Below are 23,433 nucleotides of genomic sequence, written 5' to 3'. Positions count from 1 at the left end.
GGGGTGGGTCTCCACCATCTCCCCCTCATCCCTCTGCAAGGCTCACACTCCCCCGTCCCACATCTGGCGGAGGGTCGGGGAGCGCATGCAGAAGTGCTGGCACAGTCTCTCCTGCAGTTTGGGTTTAGACCCTCAGCAATTCAGCTCCCACCCCTTGCACCCAGCTTCCATCCCCAGCCCAATGGCCCCTCCAGAGCCCGCACCCCGCTGTCCTCCTCTCCCTCCTGAGCCACGCTCACGTGGATGCCAGCACGGCAGGAAGGGGTCTGTGAAACAAAGCGGGGGGTCCCCTGTCTGTTCTACCCCTGACTTGGGCACTCGGGTAGCACCAGCCCAGGCCCCTGGTCTCGATGCCCGCAGGTGGCTGGGGCAGGTTCTTGCTTAGTTTCATCGAAAAGGGCCCGGGTTCACGTGCCGACAGGCTGCTCTCTGCTGTAAGCCAAACCAGCTGCTGACGCAGAAGTTGGCGCTGCCAGGCCCTGACCCTTTCCCACCTTCCTGATTGCTCCTTCAGCAAGATTTCCTCCTCCCTGCCTTCTGCAGAAGTTCCAAAGGACCATGTCCTTGTTCCTCTCAACCTCTCCTCGCCCTGCCTGCGTAACGCTATCCGCTAACAGATTACATACTGCCATTGGTAAACACCACCTCACAAATCTTCTCTAGACCTTTCCTGTCCAAAGAAAAACCCTAGCCCACATTTCCAGTATCTCCTGTAGATAACTAGCTACCAGTTCCACTCAGCATGGTGAAAGACAAAGTCCTCCCTATCTTTAACTTCTTTTTTTAAAAGAAAGGTATTTCCTGTTTGATATACATGTGTTTGGTTCCTGCAGTTGCCTCCTTTTATTATGCTGTGCCAACTAATCTTCACTGTGACTCTACATTTTATCTAAACTAACACCAGTATCTTTTCCTGTAAAAGTCTGTGTACAAAATACACCATTTTTGGCTTTGACATTTATTATAAACAGTCTGTAATACATCATAAAAATCAATCCATCTCAAATGAGTGCTACAGTTTGCTTTACAAAGGCTGCCTCCCTTTTCGCAGTCTCGCAGAAATTCAGAGACCCTGAAGCTTGCTGAAAACACCAAACAAAAGCAATATTTAGTTCTTAAAGAGCTACTTCGCAATAAAAAACATATTATTCTATTTCTTCATTTATGAAAGACTTGATGATGTTTTAAACTACGTAAAGACCTAAAGATCTCACGGAATGGTATTTTCTATATTCAAGTAAAGGTTAGACGGGTGGATGGGTTAGCAGTTCCCTTGGGAGGGCGGGGGGTGTTGGACACCCCCGTTTGAGAAACAGACGGCTTCTGCAACAAGGCACGAAGCTGAATCAGACAAGGGAAGTTTGCACTTTTCCCATCGGGCTCTACCCTCGTTACTGCAAACAGGCACATTTCCATCATGGTTGCAAGCCCTGTGGTACTTTTTGATACTTTCTGGTGGTGCAGCTGGCCTTTTTTCCAGTCATTGGAAAACCACAGTGGGAATGAAGTACAGAATTAAAATACATGAAACCAAAGCACAAAAGTGGCTTCTGGGCTTGATGGTGATCACAAAATGAACCAAGAATTGTTCCTACGTGTAATTAACCTATGTAACAAGCATCATCTCCAGAAACGAGTCTGTTTCCCCGTTATTGAACATCATATAGTCTCAATTATTGAACATCATATAGTATAATCTATCTTTCCTTTTACTTTTGGATCATGCTTCTCATCATTCTTATTTGACTGTAATTTCTAAATTTATTATTTTAGTTGTAGGCATTTGGATTTCTTACACTGCCTAAGTACGAAGCATAAGTCTATGTTAAACTGCTAGAACATTCACTCTGTTCATATAATCAATTTTCTGTGTTCCTCCTGATAATTAGAAAGTCAGCAAATAAGAAGATACTTCCTTTTAAATGAGAAACTGAGCATATTTACCTGTCTTCAACTGTCTTGTTGGAGGGGTAGAATACCTTGAATGAAAATCCACTTCTTGGAAATGAACCCTGTAAAGAAAAATGTATATACCACACTTGTGTAAGTAAAATACCGTACAAATAGTAAGAGACACACTTGGATGTGACTGCACCCCCTTCTCATTTTGGTAAAGCGTAAGGAAATCTTACAGGATTTATGCAGAGACAGTCAGTGTTGGTGATGGTGAACGGGTCGTATTTATCTGCAATGACGAGCATATCTGGCAGAGGGTACACCCTCAGGGAGTAGTCATAGGCCCAGTACACAGGGCTAACGTACAGCGGAAGTGGCGTCAGATGTCCTTGCGATAATATAGTCTTTACAAACTGCAAGATAAACATAAATCGTTAGTTTGAGCCATTTTCTACAAGCCAAACCCATTCCTGCAGATGCTAATGCCCTATTAATAAAGAAGCTTTGAACCTGGAAATGTTTTTTGTGTCTCTCTCTCCGATTATTAATGATTTGAAGAGTAAAACAGCAACTCCCCTACAACAGTCAGCTGCTGGCTCGTTTGTTCTGTTGTTTGGGTTTTTTAGTACACAAACTCCTCTCTAAAACATATCAGCCAACATTTGAAGATGTCAAAACTATTTCATCGATCAGACTCTCCAACAAACTGCAGAATCTGCTTACCTGTTCCTCCACCCCAGGAAGTACCAGCGCTGCCATAACTTTGATTTTGTGAGGTTTTTTCCCTCGGGGCTTTCCTCACAGTACCAGTTAACCACAAGACCCACGCTGGAACACAGCCTTTTCCCTGAACTGAGGAAATCACTTGATTCCCAAATGATTTTGATTCCTGTGGCTGTTCTGGGAGTTGCCCTGCTCCAGACACCAGCTGCCCCCTTTCATTTGCTTTTTCATCTGGCAAATTCCAGCCAGGGTATTTCAGTTCCTGAAACTCCTCCTCAAGCCCCTTGAAAGCTTTTATTATCTCTAATCAATCGTGTAGCTGCCATTAGGCTCCATTTTTCTCAAAGGGCCAAAATCACTACAGTGACTTGGTGAAGGGCTCTGCTGTTGAAAGAAAATGATGTACCAAGCACAGGCCCAGTTATTCCACTAATACTGTATGAGGCCTAAAGTCACTATTAATTCAATCTGATTTCCCTCTCTCGTTCATCTTTTTACACCGATGGCTGAATTAAAAAACTACTGACAGGCAGAAAAGGCAGAGAAAAACTGAAGTATGCAAAAGCAACTCAATAGCCTTAGCTGCAGAATGCGTTGCGACACCTAATTCTACCTTTCCTTCATGATTCCCTCCCTTCCAAGGATGAGAGCTGTGTACGAGTACAGGGAAGCGATGGCTCGCAGCCTATGCATACACGTCTGCAAATGCGCACGCCAAAAACAAGGTGCATCAGTGCCCACATAGTGGGTTCCATATGTTCACACAAAGAAACTCAGCACTGTCGTGGTGGAGCGAAGGAAGAAAGAGCTAAAAGAAGTTTCTGAGTCAAACAAACAAACAAACAAAAACCCCCTATAAAATAAATAGAAACAGACACCATCCATCACTGCAATGAGCCAGTACTGCCTGGGTCGTTCTCACTCAATTATATCCGTTAAGTCCCATCAACTCCTGCTGTGCATTCATTAACTTGAATCATAACTCAGAGTGCTGTGGCGATGTATCAAAAGCAGGATTAAGACTTCAAGTGAGAAGGCAGAAGCAGCAGATGACCTTTTGGAAAAGTGACATGCTGCTTTACTGCAAATGTCACTGGATAATTGATCAAATCTTAAAAAAAAAAAAAAAAGGTAATTTGTATTAAACTTTGCCTTTAGGAATCAATGTTTCTTGGTACGACATTCATTGCTGGTGCACACACACCAAGAGTCAGCTGCTACGAAGTTCTGCGTTCAGGGGCACCTGCAGTGGGACAGTCGGAAAGACTCAACGCCATCAATCAGTATCATGGTTTCAGTTATTTTACTGTCAAGAGGGAAATGAAGGTAATAATACAAAATTTATAGATCCTTCTTACAATCCCTCATGGTTACCCTCGCAACGTGTCATGAGAATGCAGATCAGAGCACCCTAAATGCAGACCCGCTGATTAAAAAAGAAGCCAAGGACATCTGAGCAAGAAGTGCTGAATGCGGCTGACTCACGTGGTTGGGAATATCCATGTTGCTGCTGGGGAAGCGGACACAGTTTCTGCACATTTTGTTTACCAAATCTTCACGAAAGATTATTATTTCTTGGGTGCAATATTGAATCCTACATGGAAAACATTAATGAAATTAAATAAATTGAGATGAAACTAAAAGATAGGGAGCTGCATTATAAAGTCGATCTCCCTCTAATACAGCAAAATGAAAGAGCACCTTTCCATTAAAACAATACTTTCCCATCTTCCCTTCATTCTCTCCAGATTGAGAAAAAACATGATGCTTTCGATAGTCGCTAACAAACTTTCAGCACTACTTCCTTTCATCACTAATTTATTTATGTATTAATGTATTTAAAACTAGTTACAATTAATGCAAGTGAGGAATTCTAATAATTTGAAAAATTTAAGACAAATTTTTCCAAAATTTGTAATTTTTGAAAATTACATCTGCACATAAATTAGTCATTCAGTAAAAAAACCAACACCATGAAAAATAGCAGTAAGTTACACTGTTACCTGCAAGGGTTTGTGGTGAAAACTGAAAATGGCACCAACTGCCTGAATTCCTCAGTAATATTTTCAGCCAGGGGAGGTCTAAAATAAATAGCAACAGATGTATCAACCAAGACTGCTACCTTCTTTAACTATTTAACTCAAAATTCCAAAATTTGAAAAGTGAAGCAAACTGACCTTGGTAAAACAGAACCAGGACCAGGGTCTTCAGGGCCAGGAACAAACACAAATCGACTACTGTAAAAAGTTCAACGTATCACTTTTATACACAGCGATGATCCCAGAAGTATCTAAACATTGGTTACATACTGCCCTTACTCCACAGATGCATGCAAATAACCTATTCCGGGGCAGGGATGACAGCTCTTCCTGGCCTTATGAACCACACGAATCACAGCTAAGGCATCAGATACATACCCACTCCTCACTAAAGTGGAAGAAACCTTAAAAACTGTTCCCCGTGCAAGGGGGACTGACTGCGGAAGGGAGACGGACCAGGCGTGCAGCCTGGCTCAGGACTCAGCGGCAATGGGCTCCAGGATCTCATGCAGGGACTCTGGATAATCCAGCAGCGGCACATCAGCAGAGCCTCACCGGGACACAGGATGGAGAATCAGTCCATGAGATACACTTGCTTACAGCTCACACAGAGCTCAAGAGCTTCCTGCTTTTGGGGTCCATTCTAGGAACTAGCTCTACTTTGGGGCTGCTGTTACGAATTCGAAGATCAGAAGCCAGAAAGGATAAGCTTGGCTGTCCCCCTTTTTTACTTTCCTTTGTATATTCAAATCGCTGTAAAAGGGATTGTGTTCTCCAGGCCTGGAATGGGGCTCCCCCAGAGCAGGGACACAAGAAGGGATAAATAAAAGATTCCTTTGCAGGATTGCGTTGCTTTGGTTAGTTCTCAAACTAACAGCCGTGGAGAACCGTGTATGCAAGAATGGAAAAGACAGAAATAAGATGCCTCCGTGTAGGCAGCAGTCAGTGTTTCAGGTGACATTTTCCAGGGCTGGAACAGAAAGCCTGTAGGTGCTTGTAGCAGCATCAAGACTTCAACATCAGTTTATAAAGCAGCACCGCTCGGGCAGAACCCTACTGATTTCAAGGGAATGCCAGGGAAAAAAAGGGCTCACCCAAATAGCACTTTTGGGGAATCATGGGCCCTGTTTAATCCACGTGGAAAATGTTCCAGGGAGAGGCAGTTTCACCTTTGCTCACTCCATAGCAGCTTCCACGACCAAGCTATTTTAGATAAAATCAAAACCTTACACTACCCCCAAAACAAACTTAGAGGCCTGTTACAAGACCAGCTTGCTATCTGATCATAGTTGGCTCACAATAATGAGAAAACATGGTATCTGTTAGCTTCTTAAAGTAATTAAAGCAAAGGTTTCACAAAATAAGCAAATTTCCCTTTTCATAGCGCTTTGCTGTGTACCTTTTATGAATACTGGGATAGTCACATATAATATCCGCAAGAGCCTTCAAAGAACCTAGAGTCAGGAAAAAAAATAACTGTGATACAACACCTGGTTAGGCAATAAACACACATGATATGATTCACCCCTATACTTCAGTACATTAAAAAATGTGTCACTTAGAAAATAAGGGTTTCTTTTCTGCACTCGTTTTGCCACCATTATTTTAATTTAATGTACATGTCTGACTGTATACAAAGACTTCCCCACCTTTCAGTGACTGAATTTGATTTTTTCCATATGGTGCAGATGAAAAATTTCCACAAAAGAAAAAGCAGGTTGGAGGTGCAGAGGAATAACCTGGGAAAAGAGAGTATCTGTGAGTAGAACATCCATTCACTTCAGTATCTGTCATCATCCACCCTCCAGTCCATTCCATGAAAGGCAGAAACTGAAACAGCACTTCAAGCTCTGCTGCTGTTAATACACCTGAGCTATTTTCTTGATACAGGCTTTAAAAAGGGTGATGGCAAAGTACAAATGTCACTTCAAGGGAGCCCTCTGTTATTTACAGGCCCAGTTCCAACAGCATTGTGTGTATCCAACTAACTACTCACCCAGTCATATAATTACACAAAGTACAATTATAATAAATAATATGATTTAAAAATGCACTCTTTCCTTAAAGAGAAAAATAGCGAGTAGGTAGCAATGGATTACTATTAACCTCCATGCATCATTCCAACTCAAGGGCTCCTACCAGCATTTAATTCACTCTTTGGCATTATAAAGCGACGGTAACTGGAACTGCCTGAGCATTTTAAGAATCTGATGAATCCTCACAATATCACTAATCACCCAGAAATACATGCTTTATAGCAAAGAGTGAAAAAAGAAACCCGATTCCCATCCCTAAAAAAAAAATAAAAACATCTACTCAGGTATTCATCTCACGCTCCAGGTTACTCTCCATTTTCCTAACATGCAGTACCAGACTTGGATTTACTTCACTATTTTTCAATCCAGTTGGTAAATAGGATAGAATTGGTTATACCAGAGAAATGGCTCATCAATGTTTTTTCCTTGCTGTTCCACTCAGCTATTATTTTTAGTTTATAATTATGAAGCTTATTACTTGCCTATTAAAAAACAGTCTCAAAATAGTAAACGCAATGTATGCATCTTTGCCAGTTGAGTTCAGTATATTAACCTCACTGACCGAAGGCCCTTTATTACGTCAGCATATGCAATCTCGGGTCAAGTTCAGTTTGCTTCAAGGATCTTGCCAACTTTGATGAAGACAGTGAACTGCTTTTGTAACTTCTGGATGAATGTGGTAATTCGTCTCCAATTTTCTTTAAGTGAGTAGCAGTTTCCCACCCTTAATTTTATGTTGCTTATTTTTAAAGCAGCTACCCTCTCACACTTCCATTCTACCTAAGACAGACAGGACGAGCTGTTCCAAAACTGCTCTGGAATACAAAGAAGAAATTCACAGACCTCGCAGATGCTTGCTATCCAAATGTTGTCAACATTACTAATGTAATGATGCATGAAACAGTTCCTATTTTAAGAGTAACTGACATTTTTTCATTGGTAGAACCAGAAAGCATTCGAGGGACTGCTGATCTCTGATGAAGTAAGTTTTCTTTAAACTAAGCCTAGCAAGAACTTTCACAAGCGAGGGAAGCATTCTTGTCACAGCACAGAAAATGGCTACTTCCCAAAACAGTATTAGTACTAAGTGATTTATGAAACAGAAGTATCAGCTTGCAAAAATATAATACAATCCAATTTTTAAAACTGTTAGAGAAAGATCCAAAAGAAATACAACAGCAACCATGAAATGCAAATAGCTGTCACTAAAATTAGAGTGAGACTTCACCAGCTTTGGGCTTGGGTTCAGTGGGATCCTACCAAAAAAAAAAAAAAGCAACAGCTGGGCTTATTCTAGCTTTCTCAACATGGAAGTTCATAAAAAATGCATAATACAGTAATAACAGGACTCCTGAAAATCGTTGCCTTTTTCATTTAAAAGCACACTTTCAAAAAAAAGGCACACAAACCACTATTTCACAAAAGAGCACATTTAGATCACAGTTTGACAATAAAGTTGGCCTAACACTTAGCAGATCCTAGAAAGAACAGTCTTGATGTCACCTGTACACTGTCCAGCTCCCCCTGCCCAGACAGGGATGCTCACGTGGGCGACCATACGATGAAGAGTTCACAAAGCTAAACCAGCATAAAACTAATTCTCCAACAAAGGCAATTAGTTTTCTGCTGGGGTATTCCCTGAATTAGCTCACCATAGGGTCAGACTTCCCAGCCCATGCCAAGGAGGGGACACAGCCAGGGACCAAGGACTAGCTAGCCATCAGACTGCCTTGCTGCACTCGTCAGCTCCACCCATCAATGCTGCTAAGGACTAAGGAAAATGGTAAAAATCCTCTAAAACAAGGCTCAGAGTCAAAGCAGTTCTCACCTACCCGAAAACATTGTGTGAAGCTTTTCCAGTACTTCTGCTTGGTCCAGCCATACATCAGAAAGAAATACAAACATGGCATCTTCATTTTCATCCTCCAGCTGCTTTAGTTTTGCAGAAGCCTTTACTGAAGCTGAAGAAGGCCCTCCAAAGAAGTTTACATTCCCATAGAAGGCTCTATATCATTCAAATATTCAAGTTAGTTCTGTTTTCTCCCCAAACAGCTAGTAGTTTTCATTATGACTCACTTAAGCCATTTTAATTATTATTATTATGATAGGTAGCTCAGATGGTATCAATAATCATCTAGTACTTCATGGAGAAACCAAGGAAGAGAAATGGCAGTCACCTGGATATAAAGCAGAGGCGCTGCCCTGCCATAATTTAACAGATCATCTCAGGGTAATATTTATCCTCAGTTCTCTCCCCCATCCATTCCTTGAGCAACAAGGCATTTCTTATTCTCATGTAATAGTTATCTAGTTTTGCAGCTGAGAAGGGCTTAGATCCTAACTGTTATTATATGCAGAACCCAATGGCCTTTGGAAGGGTTTTTCTGCTAAAACTACAGGCTTTAGTACTGGTCCAAGTAGACCAGCAAGTCCCAGAATTGCTTCCTTAAAATTGTATTTATTTCGAAGCATTTGGGGAGGGGGAAGAACAGCATACTTTAATGTCACAGAAATTATAAAATAATAACGCGCTTACTGAGAAACCCATAACAAAATATGGAGCGAGGCTGCCGAAAGTCAGTTTTATACCTAGTGGTAGCAGAAGGCTCAGTAGGCGGAAATCCAAAAGCGTTCACATGAAAAACTTCATCTTCATACCAACCTAAGAGATTTTTGAACAACAAAATAACCTTTAGTTTTTCTAACAACATTATGTCCTAGACATTAGTCAGACAGTTGGCAGCTGTGCTGCATAGCTAGTCCCAGCCTCCATCAATCCCTCTCCTGGGGTAGCACGAGTCCCTGTGCTGTTTAGTGGTGAACCAGACCAGGGAACTATCTGGCTGAAAAACAGGCTGAGCAAGAAAGCAACTATTTTTTTACCCCAGACACTTCTTTGAATGGATTTGCTGCACAGCCACATAAACAACCTTCTCAACCCAACCGAGTAAGAATGTAGGGGAACAGGAATCATTTTTGCTGGCCCTGCCCCAGAAGAGTCTCCATCAAACTGCACCCTTTCCTGGGAACTGTCCCACCTGTTAGAGGAACAGAAGTAACAGCGTGATACTTGTCCCCACTATCATTCTTCCTCTTGACTTCTATTTCGTTTATTTTACAAATTTTAAACATAAAATACATTAGAAAATAGACTGGGATTATGTATATTGCACAGAGTAGTATCCTACAAACAGAAACAACTATAATTTTGCTAAAAGATGTCCAAGGCTCCAAAACTGCAGGCCCTTACATCATCTTAACGAGAAGACTCACCAAAGCCTCTGAAGGACGAAAGCTTTGCCAACAGAAAGCAGCATTTTCAGATTGTTAAATCATACTGTTTCATTATTCTAGTCTGTCTTCCTAACCTAGTCATGTCTCCTCCAAGCCTGTTGGAGCCAGGCTAAGGCCAATCCTCCAAGCTGCTACAGATGCTCACATCCCACCGACATCGCTGAAAACCACAAATTTCACAGAGCTCTGTTCTCTGCCTCCAGACCCCACGAGGTAACGGGAAAGGCTTACGGCCAAAAATCTCAGTCACAAACTCAGCTTATGGTCAAACCTCATCAACGTGAGACTTGTCTGTTCAGCCCCATCTGGCAAACACGTAAGTGCAGCAACAGCCATTAACAGAATAACTTATTACAAGCTAAGAAAAATAGTCTGTTTTACCTTCTGCCAAAACAAAGCATGATTCAGTATATAAACCACTGTGGAACTGGTGCAGAAAAGTTAAGAAATATATTTTTCTTAGATCAGGACTCTTAAACTAGTTCTTTAGCCAAAGTTTGCTTTCCAGCTGGTGTCATACATTTGGACACTACTGAAAGTTCACAGGCTGCCTTAAGAGCTAGGCAATCACCTGGTAGCTGAGCAGGTAAGCTCATAAACAGCCCACAAACAGGAACATGCTCTGCTTCCGCTAGGAGGAATACTAACCTTGTCCTAACCGTCTCTGTGAAAGGGCACTGAGCTGCAGCAACCAAGTCATTCAAAAAGAAGGAAAAAGACAGAGCTGCAATTCTCAATATGTAATTTTTAATGGTCAGTATTGATTTATTATTCAATCTGAAATTCTCCAGGTCTATAGGAAATTCCTTCAACTCTTACATCACAGAAAAAGGATATTGCTTTACTAAGGTCTATCTGGACAACTCCTGTAGGGTCTTCTAGGAAAAATTTCCCCTAAAAAACAGGATTAATTAATAAAGCAAAATATACCCAAACACATAAATGTTTCAATAAGAAGCAACTATCAGTCAGCACTTAAAATAATTTAGCCGGTTTTAATATTGTAAGCTTAAAACACACTGGCAGAACTGAAAACAATGTAGTCTATGGTAAGTGTATCCTAGCACCTTCCCTTTGAGCTGCTGCAGTTTGGATTGCTGGTGCACCCCTCCCCTGCAATCACAGTCCAACGCAATGGCAAGTCCAAACACAGTCATTGGAAGCTCCAGCATTTCAAGAAGGGGCATGCCTAGAAAATGTAACTGGTTCTGGTTGCTGACATAAAGCATTACAAAATTCTGTAGTGAGAAGAGAAAGACATTTTCCCTCACACACTAGCATCGACTGCTTGTGGAAAAATCTCTTCGTAGGGAATGGATCTTGCACCACTGACATTGATGGGACTTCTGCCGCTGACTTATATGACAGGATAAAGTGGTGAGATATTTAAGCCTTCTCATTTTCTAATATATTACAACACTGAATGAATGGTGACCTACATATTACACAATAAAAAGCAACCTACCTCCTTAAGCTGAGTTATCATCCCAAGCACAATCACTTCTCCCACTTTAGCTGTATTGCCCAATAGAGTTTCTATTGTTTTAAGCTGTAACCAAAGGCAAAAAATCAAATAAAAATTAAATCAAACTCTCCATATATCTATTCTTAAGCAACCAAGACAAAGCACCACACAGCACATGTGTTTACATAAATACACAAATGAGCTATGAGAGAATTCAAGCTCATTACAAAAATCAGGGACGCATTTCTGAATGTCAAATGTAGCACAGCCTAGGAAAAGATTTCCAATAATGGCTGCTAGCATAAAGAACTGCTTAGCAAGTAAATATTCATTGTGATTATTTTGCTTACAAGTGGATTAAAACTGAAAAGAACAAGTGGCAATTTCTGCTCTAGCCTAAGAATGCCAATTGTAGTAATTGGATCCTCAGCATGATCCAAACTGAACCGCAGGGCCAGCCTGCACCCATCCAGTAACACTAATTACTTTAATCAAAGAACCTTAGATGGACGACAGAGAACACTCCAGAGTAATGCAGGTGACATTGCATAGGCATGCTGTCTGCGGTTTCTGGATGAACTTATTTTGGTCTGTCAAGCTGCAGTTAAGAGAGACAATCCTCCTGCAACACCAGCATAAGCAATGCATTTGCCACTGCTGACAGGGAGGATAGGAAGCAGTCAAGGGAGAAAGATGCTATACAGCCTGGATGGAGATGCAGGCTCGACTCAGCTAAGGTCAGCTGCTCTTTTCTACATGATGGCATGCTCTGAACAGGGAGAAACAGGAAACTTGAGCAAAGAAAAAGCTGTTATTTGGTACCCAGTCACACACACACACACGGTCATCTTTTTTGAACAATAACTATATAATACAGCGAGAGCATTTCATATGAGAAAGCTGAGATGGGAACAGAACAGACTAAAGTTATGACCTTATTCAATTGTAGGTTTGTGCATTTAGTGCTTATGAAAGAAAGAAGTAGGGGAAAATATCCCCAAGCAGAGGGAAGCAAAGTGTAATAAGCTGAACAGCTAATGCCCTTCCACCACGTTTCTCTTGCACTTCATAGCTGCTTTTGAGTGGCTTGGTTGTCATGCTGATCTAAGCCAAATGACTGCATTTTTGACACACAGGCTAAAAACATTCAAAAATAACTCATCTCCATTGATTACCCATATGGGACGTAAAACTAAGATGTCACTGGAGAACTATCACTGCATTAAAGTGTAACACAAGTACAGTTCCCTTTGCAAGAAGAAAAAACAGATTTTTTACCTGGAACTTGCTCCTACTGTCATCAGGATGAGCAACGACTGCTGAAGGAGTAAACAACTCATGTCTATGAGTCCTCTGCAGAAACCAAAATTGAAGTAATCCAGTTTAAGAATAAATGAGCACTGTCAAAAAGCCAGTTCATTATGACCGCTATACAAAATACTTTTTAAAGTTCTCTTACTCAATTTTATGCAGTAACATTTCACTTGTTAAGCATAATCAGTTCTTTTGACAAGAATTTGCTTCTAAGAAATAGATGATCAGTAATATTGGACAATAAAACTAAGCCCAAAAAGTAACAGCAAAGCATCTATAATGCTTTTAAAAGAAGTTATTTCTGACTACCTGGAAGGAAGGGGTGAGATAGCAAGGGAAGGTAAACTGTATTAAATGCTAACTATGTGGACAAGAGCAGGTTACCTCTTCAGGGCAGGGCCTATTAAAAGTAAGGCTTTTTTTTTTTTTTTTAGTAACAGGAGCAAGCTACACTAACAGATAAACCACAGAGAGCATGAAGAAAATACATTGTAGAAATTTTCACTTCCTTCACTGTTTTTCATAGAGTCTGAAAGCCTCCCCTTGGAACAAACCCATTGCTACCAGCCCCTGTAACACACGCAGTAATTCCTATCAGCAGCCCTCACCCACATAGTGACCTGAACCTTCACTTTTCTGGAGGTCAGAAAGGAGTACATATGACAGCCAAACACAAACCTGTACAACAGAGAGTCTATGTGAAACTGTCAGGCAAAGAGGTGCAATAGCACAATACAGTCTAGGAAAAGGAGGCTTCAGGATTCACCCTATGGGCACCTCCTGCTGCTGTTTTGTGTGAGTGTGCCAATTCCAGCAGGTTTCACTAATCCCGATCACTGTTTGTATGAACTAAAGCCGCTTCAGTTAATGGTTAACTGGTCTTCCAGGGCAGAGGTTCCCAAATTGCAGTACACGTACTCCTAGCGGCAGCAAATCCCCTGGTAGATAGAGAGTTGTTGCTGCTCTGGGGTATCTGACCCTGTACTTGCAACTACCACACGGTCCAAAGGATGAGCAGTTCATGCAGGCACGTGGGTGCCTCCCTGCTGCCTACGGGGCAGCACAGACAAAAAGCCGTGCTCGCCGTCTGCCTGTGTCCAGGCACTTTGCTCGCTCTTTGGGCCAGGGTTGCGCACGGGCAGTTAGGTCTGTGCAGTACCTGCCAGCACCGAGCGGGACCTGTGCTGTGGATCAGCCCACTGCAGTTACTGCAGACACACGAAAAATAACTACCAAGTCGTCCGATCAGCAACTCACTCCCCATCCCATCACGGCTCCCACTGGGCTGCAGGACAGAGGCAGGGCAGAACACAGCACGGAGCGAGCAGGCAGGTGACATGGGGCTGGATCCCAACTTACTGGGTGAGTGGAGGAAAGGAAAGAACAGGGTTGTGACCCTGTTCTGAGGGATAATCCGACAGCGAGTGCTGAGGGACTGACTCCTTCTGGCTGTGTGCACAGCCTGGTCCAGAGCCACTACCTACAGCTGCTGTCAGTACCTGCGGCTACTGTCACAGTGGTGCAGAGCAAGTCATGTTGGGGAATCCTGCTCTGAAGTTGCTCACAACACAACACAAGATGCTTGTGTCACCAAGAGATGACAAGGGGTGGCTGGCTCTCACTGGGCATTTTGAAAACTGGAAAATTAATAAATGAACTAAACCAGAAGCAAATTTCAATGCTTCAGGGAGAACCTGAATGAGAGCTTCCCAGGGCTTCGGGTTTGTATTATCTCAACAAGCACTACACACAATGACATGCTAATCAAACATAGCACAGAGCCAGACTACAGGAGGGAAAAGAGCAAGACACACATAAAAATACATAATCCCCTCTTACTACATGATGCTAAAATGCAGAAACACATGAATCCATCATGCTGTACGGTGACAGTTGAGAAGACTGCTAAACCTTAGTAGATGTCCTGTTCTTATTCAGATTTTATTTAAACTGTACCTCACAAAAGCACCCCAACACAAAGCACTGTTGTCCATGTAAGAATACAAAAACCAGCATTTTGTCTGCGTATTTTGTTAAACAAAGCAAAACTTTTTCTGACCTGTTGTAAGATGGAGTAGCGTTCACGAAACAACTCTGCTTTATCTCTGGCAGTTCCAAATAAATTTGGTACAGGGAAGTTGGTCATTGACAGACTGCAAGAAGTTTAACACAATCAAGATTTAAAAACGTACATTCCACACACAAAAATGACTTATTGATCTAAAAGTTGTAGGAGGCTGCAAAAGCTGTAACACTACTGCATAATTTATTTACTCAATGAGGAAGATTCCTGCTAGGGATCCTGTGTTTCTGCATTTTGAAGGCTACATCCATTTAATTTCCTTCTAACTCACAGGCCTTGGGTTTTATATTTCCACCTGAACGGGACTCTGCAGAAATCAGTTTTGAAAAAAGCAGTTACATCTTTTAAATGGCCATGAACAAGAGTATTTTCTTCCTCTTGGTTAGCAGATTGTCTTCGTGGAGTTCTCTGCTTCCAACAGCCTGGAAATCTAGAAAGCAGCACTGGAATTAAACTCCTACTGCAAACACACGGATTGCTTTTGCTGGACTGGCAGAATCATGGACCAAGGCTAGAATATGAATTGCACGTTACATGAAGGTCGATGCAACCTCTCGCAATGAACACCACTATCCATTCCTCAGCTAACACCACTTCAAGCTTTTTAAAAGCATGGCCTCTTTTTGGCTTAGCAGTCTGGGCTACTTGCTGTTAAAGGTAAATTCTTTAGCTAGCAAAACATTTACAACCAATTCCTCCAATTACTTCTTCCTTTCTCCAACCTCCAGAATCACCAGTTGCTCCTAATATTTCTTTTTTAGCTTGTGTAGTTCTCCTTAGAAATCCCCCACGGCTTCAGGAGTTGCAAGCTACAGTCTAAGAAATGAATACATGCAACAGACAGACCAAATTTATTAAAAAAAACCCTAAACAGCCACATGTGGAAAAAAAACCCCCCGAAGTACATTGAGTCATGTATGTCCTTAGCCTTACTGTCTCTTTTATTCATTAGATGGCATAAACATGGTTGGCCATTTTACTATCTGGTAAACACCGAAGTTTCAGAGCCAGTGACAACATAGGCAGCACAGAATACACTGTCACAGGAGATACAGGTCCCCATTTCAGTTTCATCCTACCAGACTAGGAAAAACCCAATGGCACGTTTATTTATGAGCCAGCATTTATCATAGAGTCTGACTAGCTCTTTAGAGACCAAGAAACAAAATTGTCTCACTTTCTCACTCAGGCTTGAGATAAGCAGACCCAAGAGGGAAAGATTAGAAAACTGACTTTTAACCAGATAGAAATAGAGGCTTTTTTCTTAAAACAAGAAGTGGTTGAAACTTAAAATATGCAAGACTTACGGTAGAAACTTCTTTCTTTCTGAATTGTAAATATAACGTGGAATATCAAAGGCTCCAATAATGTTGAAAACATTTTCTCTGAAATAAGAATACATTTACAATATTATCTGAAGTGGATGAAACAAACAGTAACAAAACATGTTGAATAAAATTATATTCATTATGTTCACTGTCACCCTGCGTTACCACCATTTCTCCCACATCACTCTACCTACTGGATACTACTGTATCTTCTAATTCAAAAAAGGAAACTCTTCAGAAGTTCATTCAGAAATGGGAGAGGGATACATCTCCTTCCCTTACCATCCTCTGCTACCTTTTTTGACAACAGAACAGCTTTGGCACGGTTAATGGGAGTAGGTTTAAACAATGGACAAGCACAACTCTTCAGACTACTAGTCGAGTTGATACATCCCATTATATTTACTGGTTCAGCTCTCTCCTCTGATGCCTCTCATTTCCCTCTTACTGTAAGTGGATCAAATTCATCAGAGTAGATAAAATTATCCCATGAACCTTCACTAAGGCTTACAAGCACAGGTCAACCACCATTGCCTGTCAGACACTCATGTCTTCGGCTTCAGAGTGCACTTCTTACAAAACTTTGCCTTCAAGCTTTCTGCATCATAATTCAAGAGAGTTGTACAGGCTGGCCCTGTGATCTGTCGAGCTTTTCCCTTCTGTACTGAGAAACTGTGCATACAGACTTCTCTTCAATTCTGGAGCGAAAAATACATGAAGTATATGAAGCGACAAAGAAAAGTCACACTCAAACCATCTGCATCATAAAGGTTCCAACGACAAGGAGGAAGTATAAGACAAATCTGCTTCATACTGAGAAACTGTCGGATCACTGTATCTAACTGACATGCCTAGCAAACCGTTGATTTTCATGCTTTGCATTACAATGTCAATACACAACATAAACACTAAAGGAAACACATTCCTGACAATCACAAATAAAGTTCTCAGAAACTCAAGTAATTGCTCTCCACTTTGTTATCAGAGCATGAAAATCAATCACGGTTTTCAAAAAACAGCCCTCCTATACAAAAAAGCAGAAACAAGCGCCATGGCGAAAAACTTTTCCAAGTGCTTTTCTAAAAGAAGTGTCTTACGAAAGGCGCAAAAATAACCTTAGATAATTTTGAACTAGAGAACAGGAAATAAAGAAAAGAACAGAAGTATCAAGTTCTCCCTGCATTGTAACTATTGGTTTATTTTATTGGTTAATATTCAACCTGTAGCACATGTAACACATAACCATAGCATTTTAGTTCCAGAATGTCAGCATTATATTTAGAATCCCCTGGAGGCCTATCCACAAGAACAAATTTCCTAAGAAGGAACATTACTAACCTTCAAAGACAGTACCAGGAAGACAAAAGCACAAAGCAATTACCGCGTGTGTAGCACTGCAGAAAATGCCTGACATTTATTTCCCAAGAAGAAATAAGGGAATGCATACCAACTCCCATAAACCTCAGATAAAAAAATAATGTCACCGTACATAGTTTCATCTGATGCCTGGCTACATTCTTGGACGGCTGCTTCCACTGTGGGTTGTTCAATCATATTAGATGACACTGAAAAGAAAATTTCGAAGGATTAAAACTGCAGCCTATGGAAAGTAGTAAGAAAGAAAGAAAGTCGGTCTCAAATATTTTACAAAAAATGGTTTGGTCTTCTCAGAGGAATATATTACACAAATAAGCATATTTTCAGTAAGCTAATGACACATGCTGTTTTCTCTTTACAAATGGATCACTTAATATTCTTACCAGAAAGACACATCTCTAGCGAAAAAATAACCCACACACATACTGTGCCCACCATTAATTCACTAAACATGGAGAACAAGACAATTATAGTTTATGCAAAGCTGCCAAATATACTACAAATGTGTTAGATCTGAGCTTTCACATTCTGGAGGTTAATTTTATTCCAGAACATTATCACACAGATTGCTGTCATAAATAAGTATGCAAACAGCTTAACACAATCTTGGAGATAAGCACATTGTTGTCTTCATGGATTTAAACTAATAATTGAAAATAAAAAATATTTCTAAACGCTAATGTTTTGCTGAATTTAAAGGGAAGACCAATCAATGCAGATTCGTGAAAGGACTTGGTCAGCATTGCCAAGCCTAACTGCTGGGCTCCTGGAACAGAACCAGTATGTGAAAACCTGCCCTTGAGTTCCCTATTCAGGGCACAGGACTTAAAATCACAATTCCTGTAAGACAGTGGTGAATAGCAGAGCAAAAGGGGCACTAAGGGAGTTAGCAGGAATCACAGGAGAGACCAGCATGTCTGAATTGCATCTCTATCCCTAACCTCAAACAACTCACAGACGTTAGCTGGACAGTATGGGAATTTATAGCACAAAATTCCGCCCTGGACAAAGACCGGTGTTGGCGAGTACACTAACTGCATGTACTACATTGGCCCTGGAGCTTCTTGTACAGACTCAAATTTGTTCAAAAATGTGGACGCGTTAATTTGTAACAGCAGGCTTTATGTTAGATCAGGACCAGTTCTTCAAACTGTTTTTACTCCCTGTTTGATCAGCTACGATCTGTTATCCCATGGCTAGAGTAAGAATATAAAGCCATAACTTCTGTAGTCTGTGCTCTAGTAAAACTCCAAAGCAAGCATGTGCCCACCGTTGATTTAATTCAGTTTAAATAGGATAGGCTGGGAAGGTTTCCGGAACTCATCTAAGGCCTAATAGTTATTTTAGATCACATTTATATGGATTTGAATCTCCTTGACCAAAAATGGGAAGTGAGCCCAAGTTTCCTAGTTCTCATAAGCTCTGGTCAGTAAACACACATATATATCAGGCATCAGTGCCACCTCCATCAGTCACATGCTTTAACTAAAGGTGCTACAACTCCTATGTTTTGTGCTGTCAGACTGTGCCAGGTATATTTTGAGCTACCACCCCACGGTAGGAGCAGGGACACTGGGTCTGTGTACCTCAGGACATAGCGTCCCAATTAAGCAGGAGGTAGTGCCCAGACAAAATACTCCTGCCAAGATGATGGAGTTTCAGGCATGCTCAGAACCAAATGGGTTGTGAGAACTTTGCCAGCAAAAGCTCAGCTCTTTGAGTGTCTCATCTTTTCATGGGATTTTCCAGGAGTTTTCTGGATTGCACTTGTGGACTTAGTAATTTATAGAATTTGATGTACTTTCACACGCCAAGCTGGTACAGCTTCTCTAGTGCTACAGTGCTCCAACTGTTACCAGCACCTTCTGCCCAATGTTACTATCACGAGATCAGGTTGGCATAACGTAACACCAGCATCTGCCTTGCTGCTTCAGAGAACATCCAGGTGATGGTTAAACTCCATCCACAGTTGGTTTAAGTTAATAGGCTGGACCATTATACTGGCGCACTTGCATCTCCCACTCCACTTGGAGGCGAGGGCAGTGATCTGAATGGAGGAATGCAACTGTTTTCTTCTTGCAGTCACACCTAGGCTCCTCAGATTATAGCTGTCAACAGCCCTAACCCTTTTCTGCACCTGGTCTACTGAATAACAAGTGAATCAATTTCTCATTATTTATTTCGCTTATTTTAATATTTAAAATTCTAGTTTCAGACGCAAAGGTGTCCATACAAACTAAGCTAGGTGCTTTTAGTAACTGCCATTGAAAAATTTCACTACTCTTGGAAAAGTCAGGAGGTACCAGGCTGCCAACTTTTTAAATGGCAAAATTATACTATCTTTTGCTGACATTACAAACTTCAGTATTTAGCAAAACAAAATGTCAACAAATACATTTATCTTGATCAACCTGGTATAGACTAGAATGACGCCTTAGTGCATATGCTGCCAGTAACTCTGTCTTTGTCTAAATAACATTATAAGCGCAAGATAAAGTTAGCAAGCTTGAGAAAAAGAAATTGTTTACTTACAAGGCTGTTTTTCAACGGCATCAATGACATTTTCAATTACATCGTCAAGTTCTACTTCATTGATGGACTGAAGAGCTTCGGTAAGATACTTCAGAGCATCCCTAATTCCAATGAAGAAAGTCAGCTCAAAAAGCAATTAATATTCAATACAGTTTATACAAACTATGCCAATTTTGGCAGATGTGCACATCATCACTAAAAGGCTTGTGATTAAAAAAGTAGAAATAATTAGTACTGCATAATACTGCACTAGTTTAAGTCAAAGGAAAAAAAAATCATCAGGATTGAAAACTTTGAGGACAAGAAGCAGGTACAGAGAACTTCATCTTCATACAGTCACAGGAAGATGCATGTCAGAAGGGACCTCTAAGGCCTCCAGCTTTCTGCTCCAATAGGCCAGTCACACTGCTCACAGCACTGTTCAGTCAAATTCTGAACATCTCCAAGGATGGAGATCTCACAACCTCTCTCAGCCCTGTCCTGGTGCTTAACTACTCTCCTTGTGAACAACTTTTTCATAGGATTATAGAAAAGTCCATATTAGAAGGGACCTCTGGACACCATCTGGTCCAACCTTCTACTGAAAGCAGGGACTTATATTATGCCATCCAGGGCCCCATCGAGCCAAGTGTTGAGTATTTTCAGTGAGGGAGATTCCACCACTTCTCTAGTCAACCTACTCCAAGTTTAATTGTTCTGACAGCGAAGATTTTATTTTAAGCTTGTGCCCATTGCCTCTTGCCCTGTCACTGTGCATCCTTGAGAAGAAAGTATCTCTGTCTTCCCTATAACCACCTTTTAGGAAGACTGGGATTAGATCTTCCTGCGCCTTCCCTTCCTGAGGCTGAATAAACCCAAATCCTTTGCATTTTTTCCACGTTGAGTTCTCCAACCCTCTAAGCATCTTCGTGGTCCTCTGCTAGACCCTTGAACCGAGGGGACTAGAACTGGACAAGTGGGATTCCTTCTGTTGCAATCTGTGCTTGCTGCCTCTCACCCCTTCTCTGTGCGTTGGCTCCTTCTCGCTAAGTCCCCGTTAGGCAGTTGGATCATCTCCACCCTTTTTTCTGCAGACTGAGCAAACCCAGCTCTTCCCGCTTCCCTTACACACCATGAGCTCCAGCCCATGACCACCTTAACAGCGTTCTGCAGGACGCGCTCCAGTTTATCAGTATCTCTGAGATTGGAGTTATTTTAATTCTAAGTAACAGGAGAAATAGAAATTCATTTCTTCCCTCATCCTTAGACTACAGTCTCGCAGTTAAAGATAACAATTTTCTTATTAATGTCATCTGTCGGCCAATCAAAATTGGCATTTTGGTTAACAGCCTGACCTTCAAAATGTCTCAGTTGATTTAACCGTGGGAGTCGGGAGCTCCGAACTCAGACTCCTCACTAATGAAATTGCCAGGACGTTGTCCAAAACAATCACATCCCATCCATGCCAGAAACAAAATGGAATTAATATTAACGCACGATCTTGAAAGGAAAAATACGAGCACCGGAGCCCCAGGCACTCTTATAAATCATGACACCTTCCACTGCAAGCAGAAATCACTTTTCTTTGCCCTTGCAATCTCTAACTAATACACACTATTATGTGCCTTTGGAAACACCATTTCTTCCTCTGGTAACAGATGCTGAACACAGAACTGGCAAGTGCAACTCAGGGAAGAGATCCCAGAGTTGTCAGGGACAGCGGCAGACAAAACAAAACCAACAAAACATCCAGCACCACCATCAGGGAGGGTACCACGGGGAGACCAAGGGCAGCTTTCGGGGCCCACGGCAGGCGCTGCAGTGGGTCGGGTCACGGGTGCAGATGGATGGAAGAGGCCCACAGCAGCAGGACAGGCAAAACAATGGGGCTTCGGAGGAGAGACTCCGAAGGCCTCAGTGCGGGGGCGAGGAAGAGGAGGGAAAGGCGTTACCACATCCCCGAGGAGGCGATGCGGGGGGTGCGGACCTGTCTTTGACCAAATCCCACAACGCGAGACCCTGGGGCGCACCCCGAAAGCGGGAAGCGAGCTTGAGGGAGGTATGAGGAGACGCCCCGGGCGGAGCGGGTACCGGCCGGGGGGCCCGGCCCGGGCAGCTTGTCCCGGCGGGCCGGCCGCGGGCGGGCTGATCCGCCGCGCCCCCCGCCCCTCTCCCGGCGCTACTCACGCCCGCAGCAGGAGCCCGCGCAGTCGGAACGCGGAGCCCAGCCGGCGCCGCAGCCGCTCCGGCTCCATGGCGGGCGGTTGGCGCCAAACGCCGCCGCGCCGCCCCCGCCGCCCTGGCCCTGCCCCGGGGCGGGCGGAGGCGCCGGGCCGGCCCCGTCGCGCCCCTCGGGCCTCGGCCCGGAGAACCACGGGGCTGAGGTACCCCCCTGGGGAGCGCGGCCTTGCTGCGTGCCCGCGGGAGGCGGGGGGGATCCCCGGGCTGAGGACGGGCGGTGTCGGCGCCTCGTGTTTGCTGACGGCCTGGAAGAAGGGATGGCTGCCGCGTCGCCCACCCCGGGAACGGCACCGTTTTGTGCCGTGCTGCCCACCAGAGTTGAGGCACAGTTGGTCTTTAATGGATTTCACAACAAAAAAGCAAGCTAACACTAAGAAGGTAACATAAAACGTCCATCAAATATGGCCGGCTGCAAATGGGTCTTGCTTGTACTCCTGGGACTCAGCTTCTTTTCACCCGTTGATGCCTTTAGTCTGTGAGACGGCATGGGATGTTTCTCTCCCATTCTTCATTTCTTCTCGCTCGTTGATCAGTCTCTCCTGAAGTTCACCAGCCCTGGAGCAGGGCCCTTCACAGTCTGCTGTAGTTCTGCAGTCAGTTGCTTGGTTGTACAATATCTTTCATACCTCTGCCTTTAACTGCTGCTTCGTAGGGCTCTTCCCTAGCTGGACGAGTGCACTGGGACCCTGGCCCTTTCTCTTACGCTCTTACACACTGACAGTAACTGTCCTACCCGGGTGCCAAGTTTCCTAGGACAGCTCTCCATTGCCTGCGAGTTTAGCATACGGCAGACTCTTAGTTCCCCAGTTCATCGCTACTCATGCGCCAGCACTGTCTGATGGGGATCCCTTCCAGTGGGTTCTGTCTTGGCCAACAAGCACATGATGGTCTCCATGGTGGTTTTTACACATAACCAGGGAACCACTGTTGTACGTGATTTTTCCTTCGGCCCTGAGCAGTTGAGGTCTGTTGCAACATACCGAGTCCTGGTATAGAGCATGATAAATAAATACGCTGCACCTCATACAGTTCCAGTCTTGTGGGGCTGCTGCCTTCTCTCCAGATGAAAAATGATGGATATTTCGTTCAAACACTCTGAGCCCCATCTCACAAAGTACAGCTTTAT

At 42.8% G+C, this 23,433-nt stretch overlaps 2 protein-coding genes across 4 annotated transcripts in view; one reads left to right on the top strand and one right to left on the bottom strand.

Annotated features, from left to right (window-relative positions):
* Nucleotides 1-925: 925 nt before the first annotated feature.
* Nucleotides 926-22,402, bottom strand: POLE2 (DNA polymerase epsilon 2, accessory subunit). 3 transcript variants are annotated; one of them, XM_075504003.1, is made up of 19 exons: nucleotides 22,254-22,402; nucleotides 20,088-20,188; nucleotides 17,668-17,743; nucleotides 16,158-16,235; nucleotides 14,827-14,920; nucleotides 12,732-12,806; nucleotides 11,454-11,537; nucleotides 10,826-10,882; nucleotides 10,370-10,418; nucleotides 9,284-9,356; nucleotides 8,527-8,699; nucleotides 6,308-6,397; nucleotides 6,058-6,112; nucleotides 4,797-4,856; nucleotides 4,623-4,700; nucleotides 4,105-4,213; nucleotides 2,133-2,309; nucleotides 1,945-2,012; nucleotides 926-1,082 (listed from the first exon to the last, which is right to left on the bottom strand). In XM_075504003.1, the coding sequence occupies exons 1-19, from the start codon at nucleotides 22,319-22,321 to the stop codon at nucleotides 1,064-1,066; spliced, it is 1,584 nt and encodes a 527-aa protein (XP_075360118.1). In that variant the 5' UTR covers nucleotides 22,322-22,402; the 3' UTR covers nucleotides 926-1,063. The 3 variants fall into 3 exon arrangements, with proteins under 3 accessions (XP_075360118.1, XP_075360119.1, XP_075360120.1); XM_075504004.1 differs by having other exon boundaries at nucleotides 4,797-4,853; XM_075504005.1 differs by lacking the exon at nucleotides 22,254-22,402 and adding an exon at nucleotides 21,704-21,998.
* The window catches only part of KLHDC1 (kelch domain containing 1), a 34,101-nt gene continuing 33,012 nt past the window's right edge, over nucleotides 22,345-23,433 (top strand). The window contains exon 1 of the mRNA XM_075504008.1: nucleotides 22,345-22,685. Coding sequence (XP_075360123.1) covers nucleotides 22,647-22,685 — 39 coding nt within the window. The 5' untranslated portion in view covers nucleotides 22,345-22,646. The remainder of the gene's footprint in view (nucleotides 22,686-23,433) is intronic.

Source organism: Mycteria americana, chromosome 5 (assembly GCF_035582795.1).
Source record: "Mycteria americana isolate JAX WOST 10 ecotype Jacksonville Zoo and Gardens chromosome 5, USCA_MyAme_1.0, whole genome shotgun sequence".
In the NCBI taxonomy this organism is placed as follows: domain Eukaryota; kingdom Metazoa; phylum Chordata; class Aves; order Ciconiiformes; family Ciconiidae; genus Mycteria; species Mycteria americana.
Note: the sequence above shows the minus strand (reverse complement) of the source record. Positions and strands in the feature narration are given on the sequence as shown.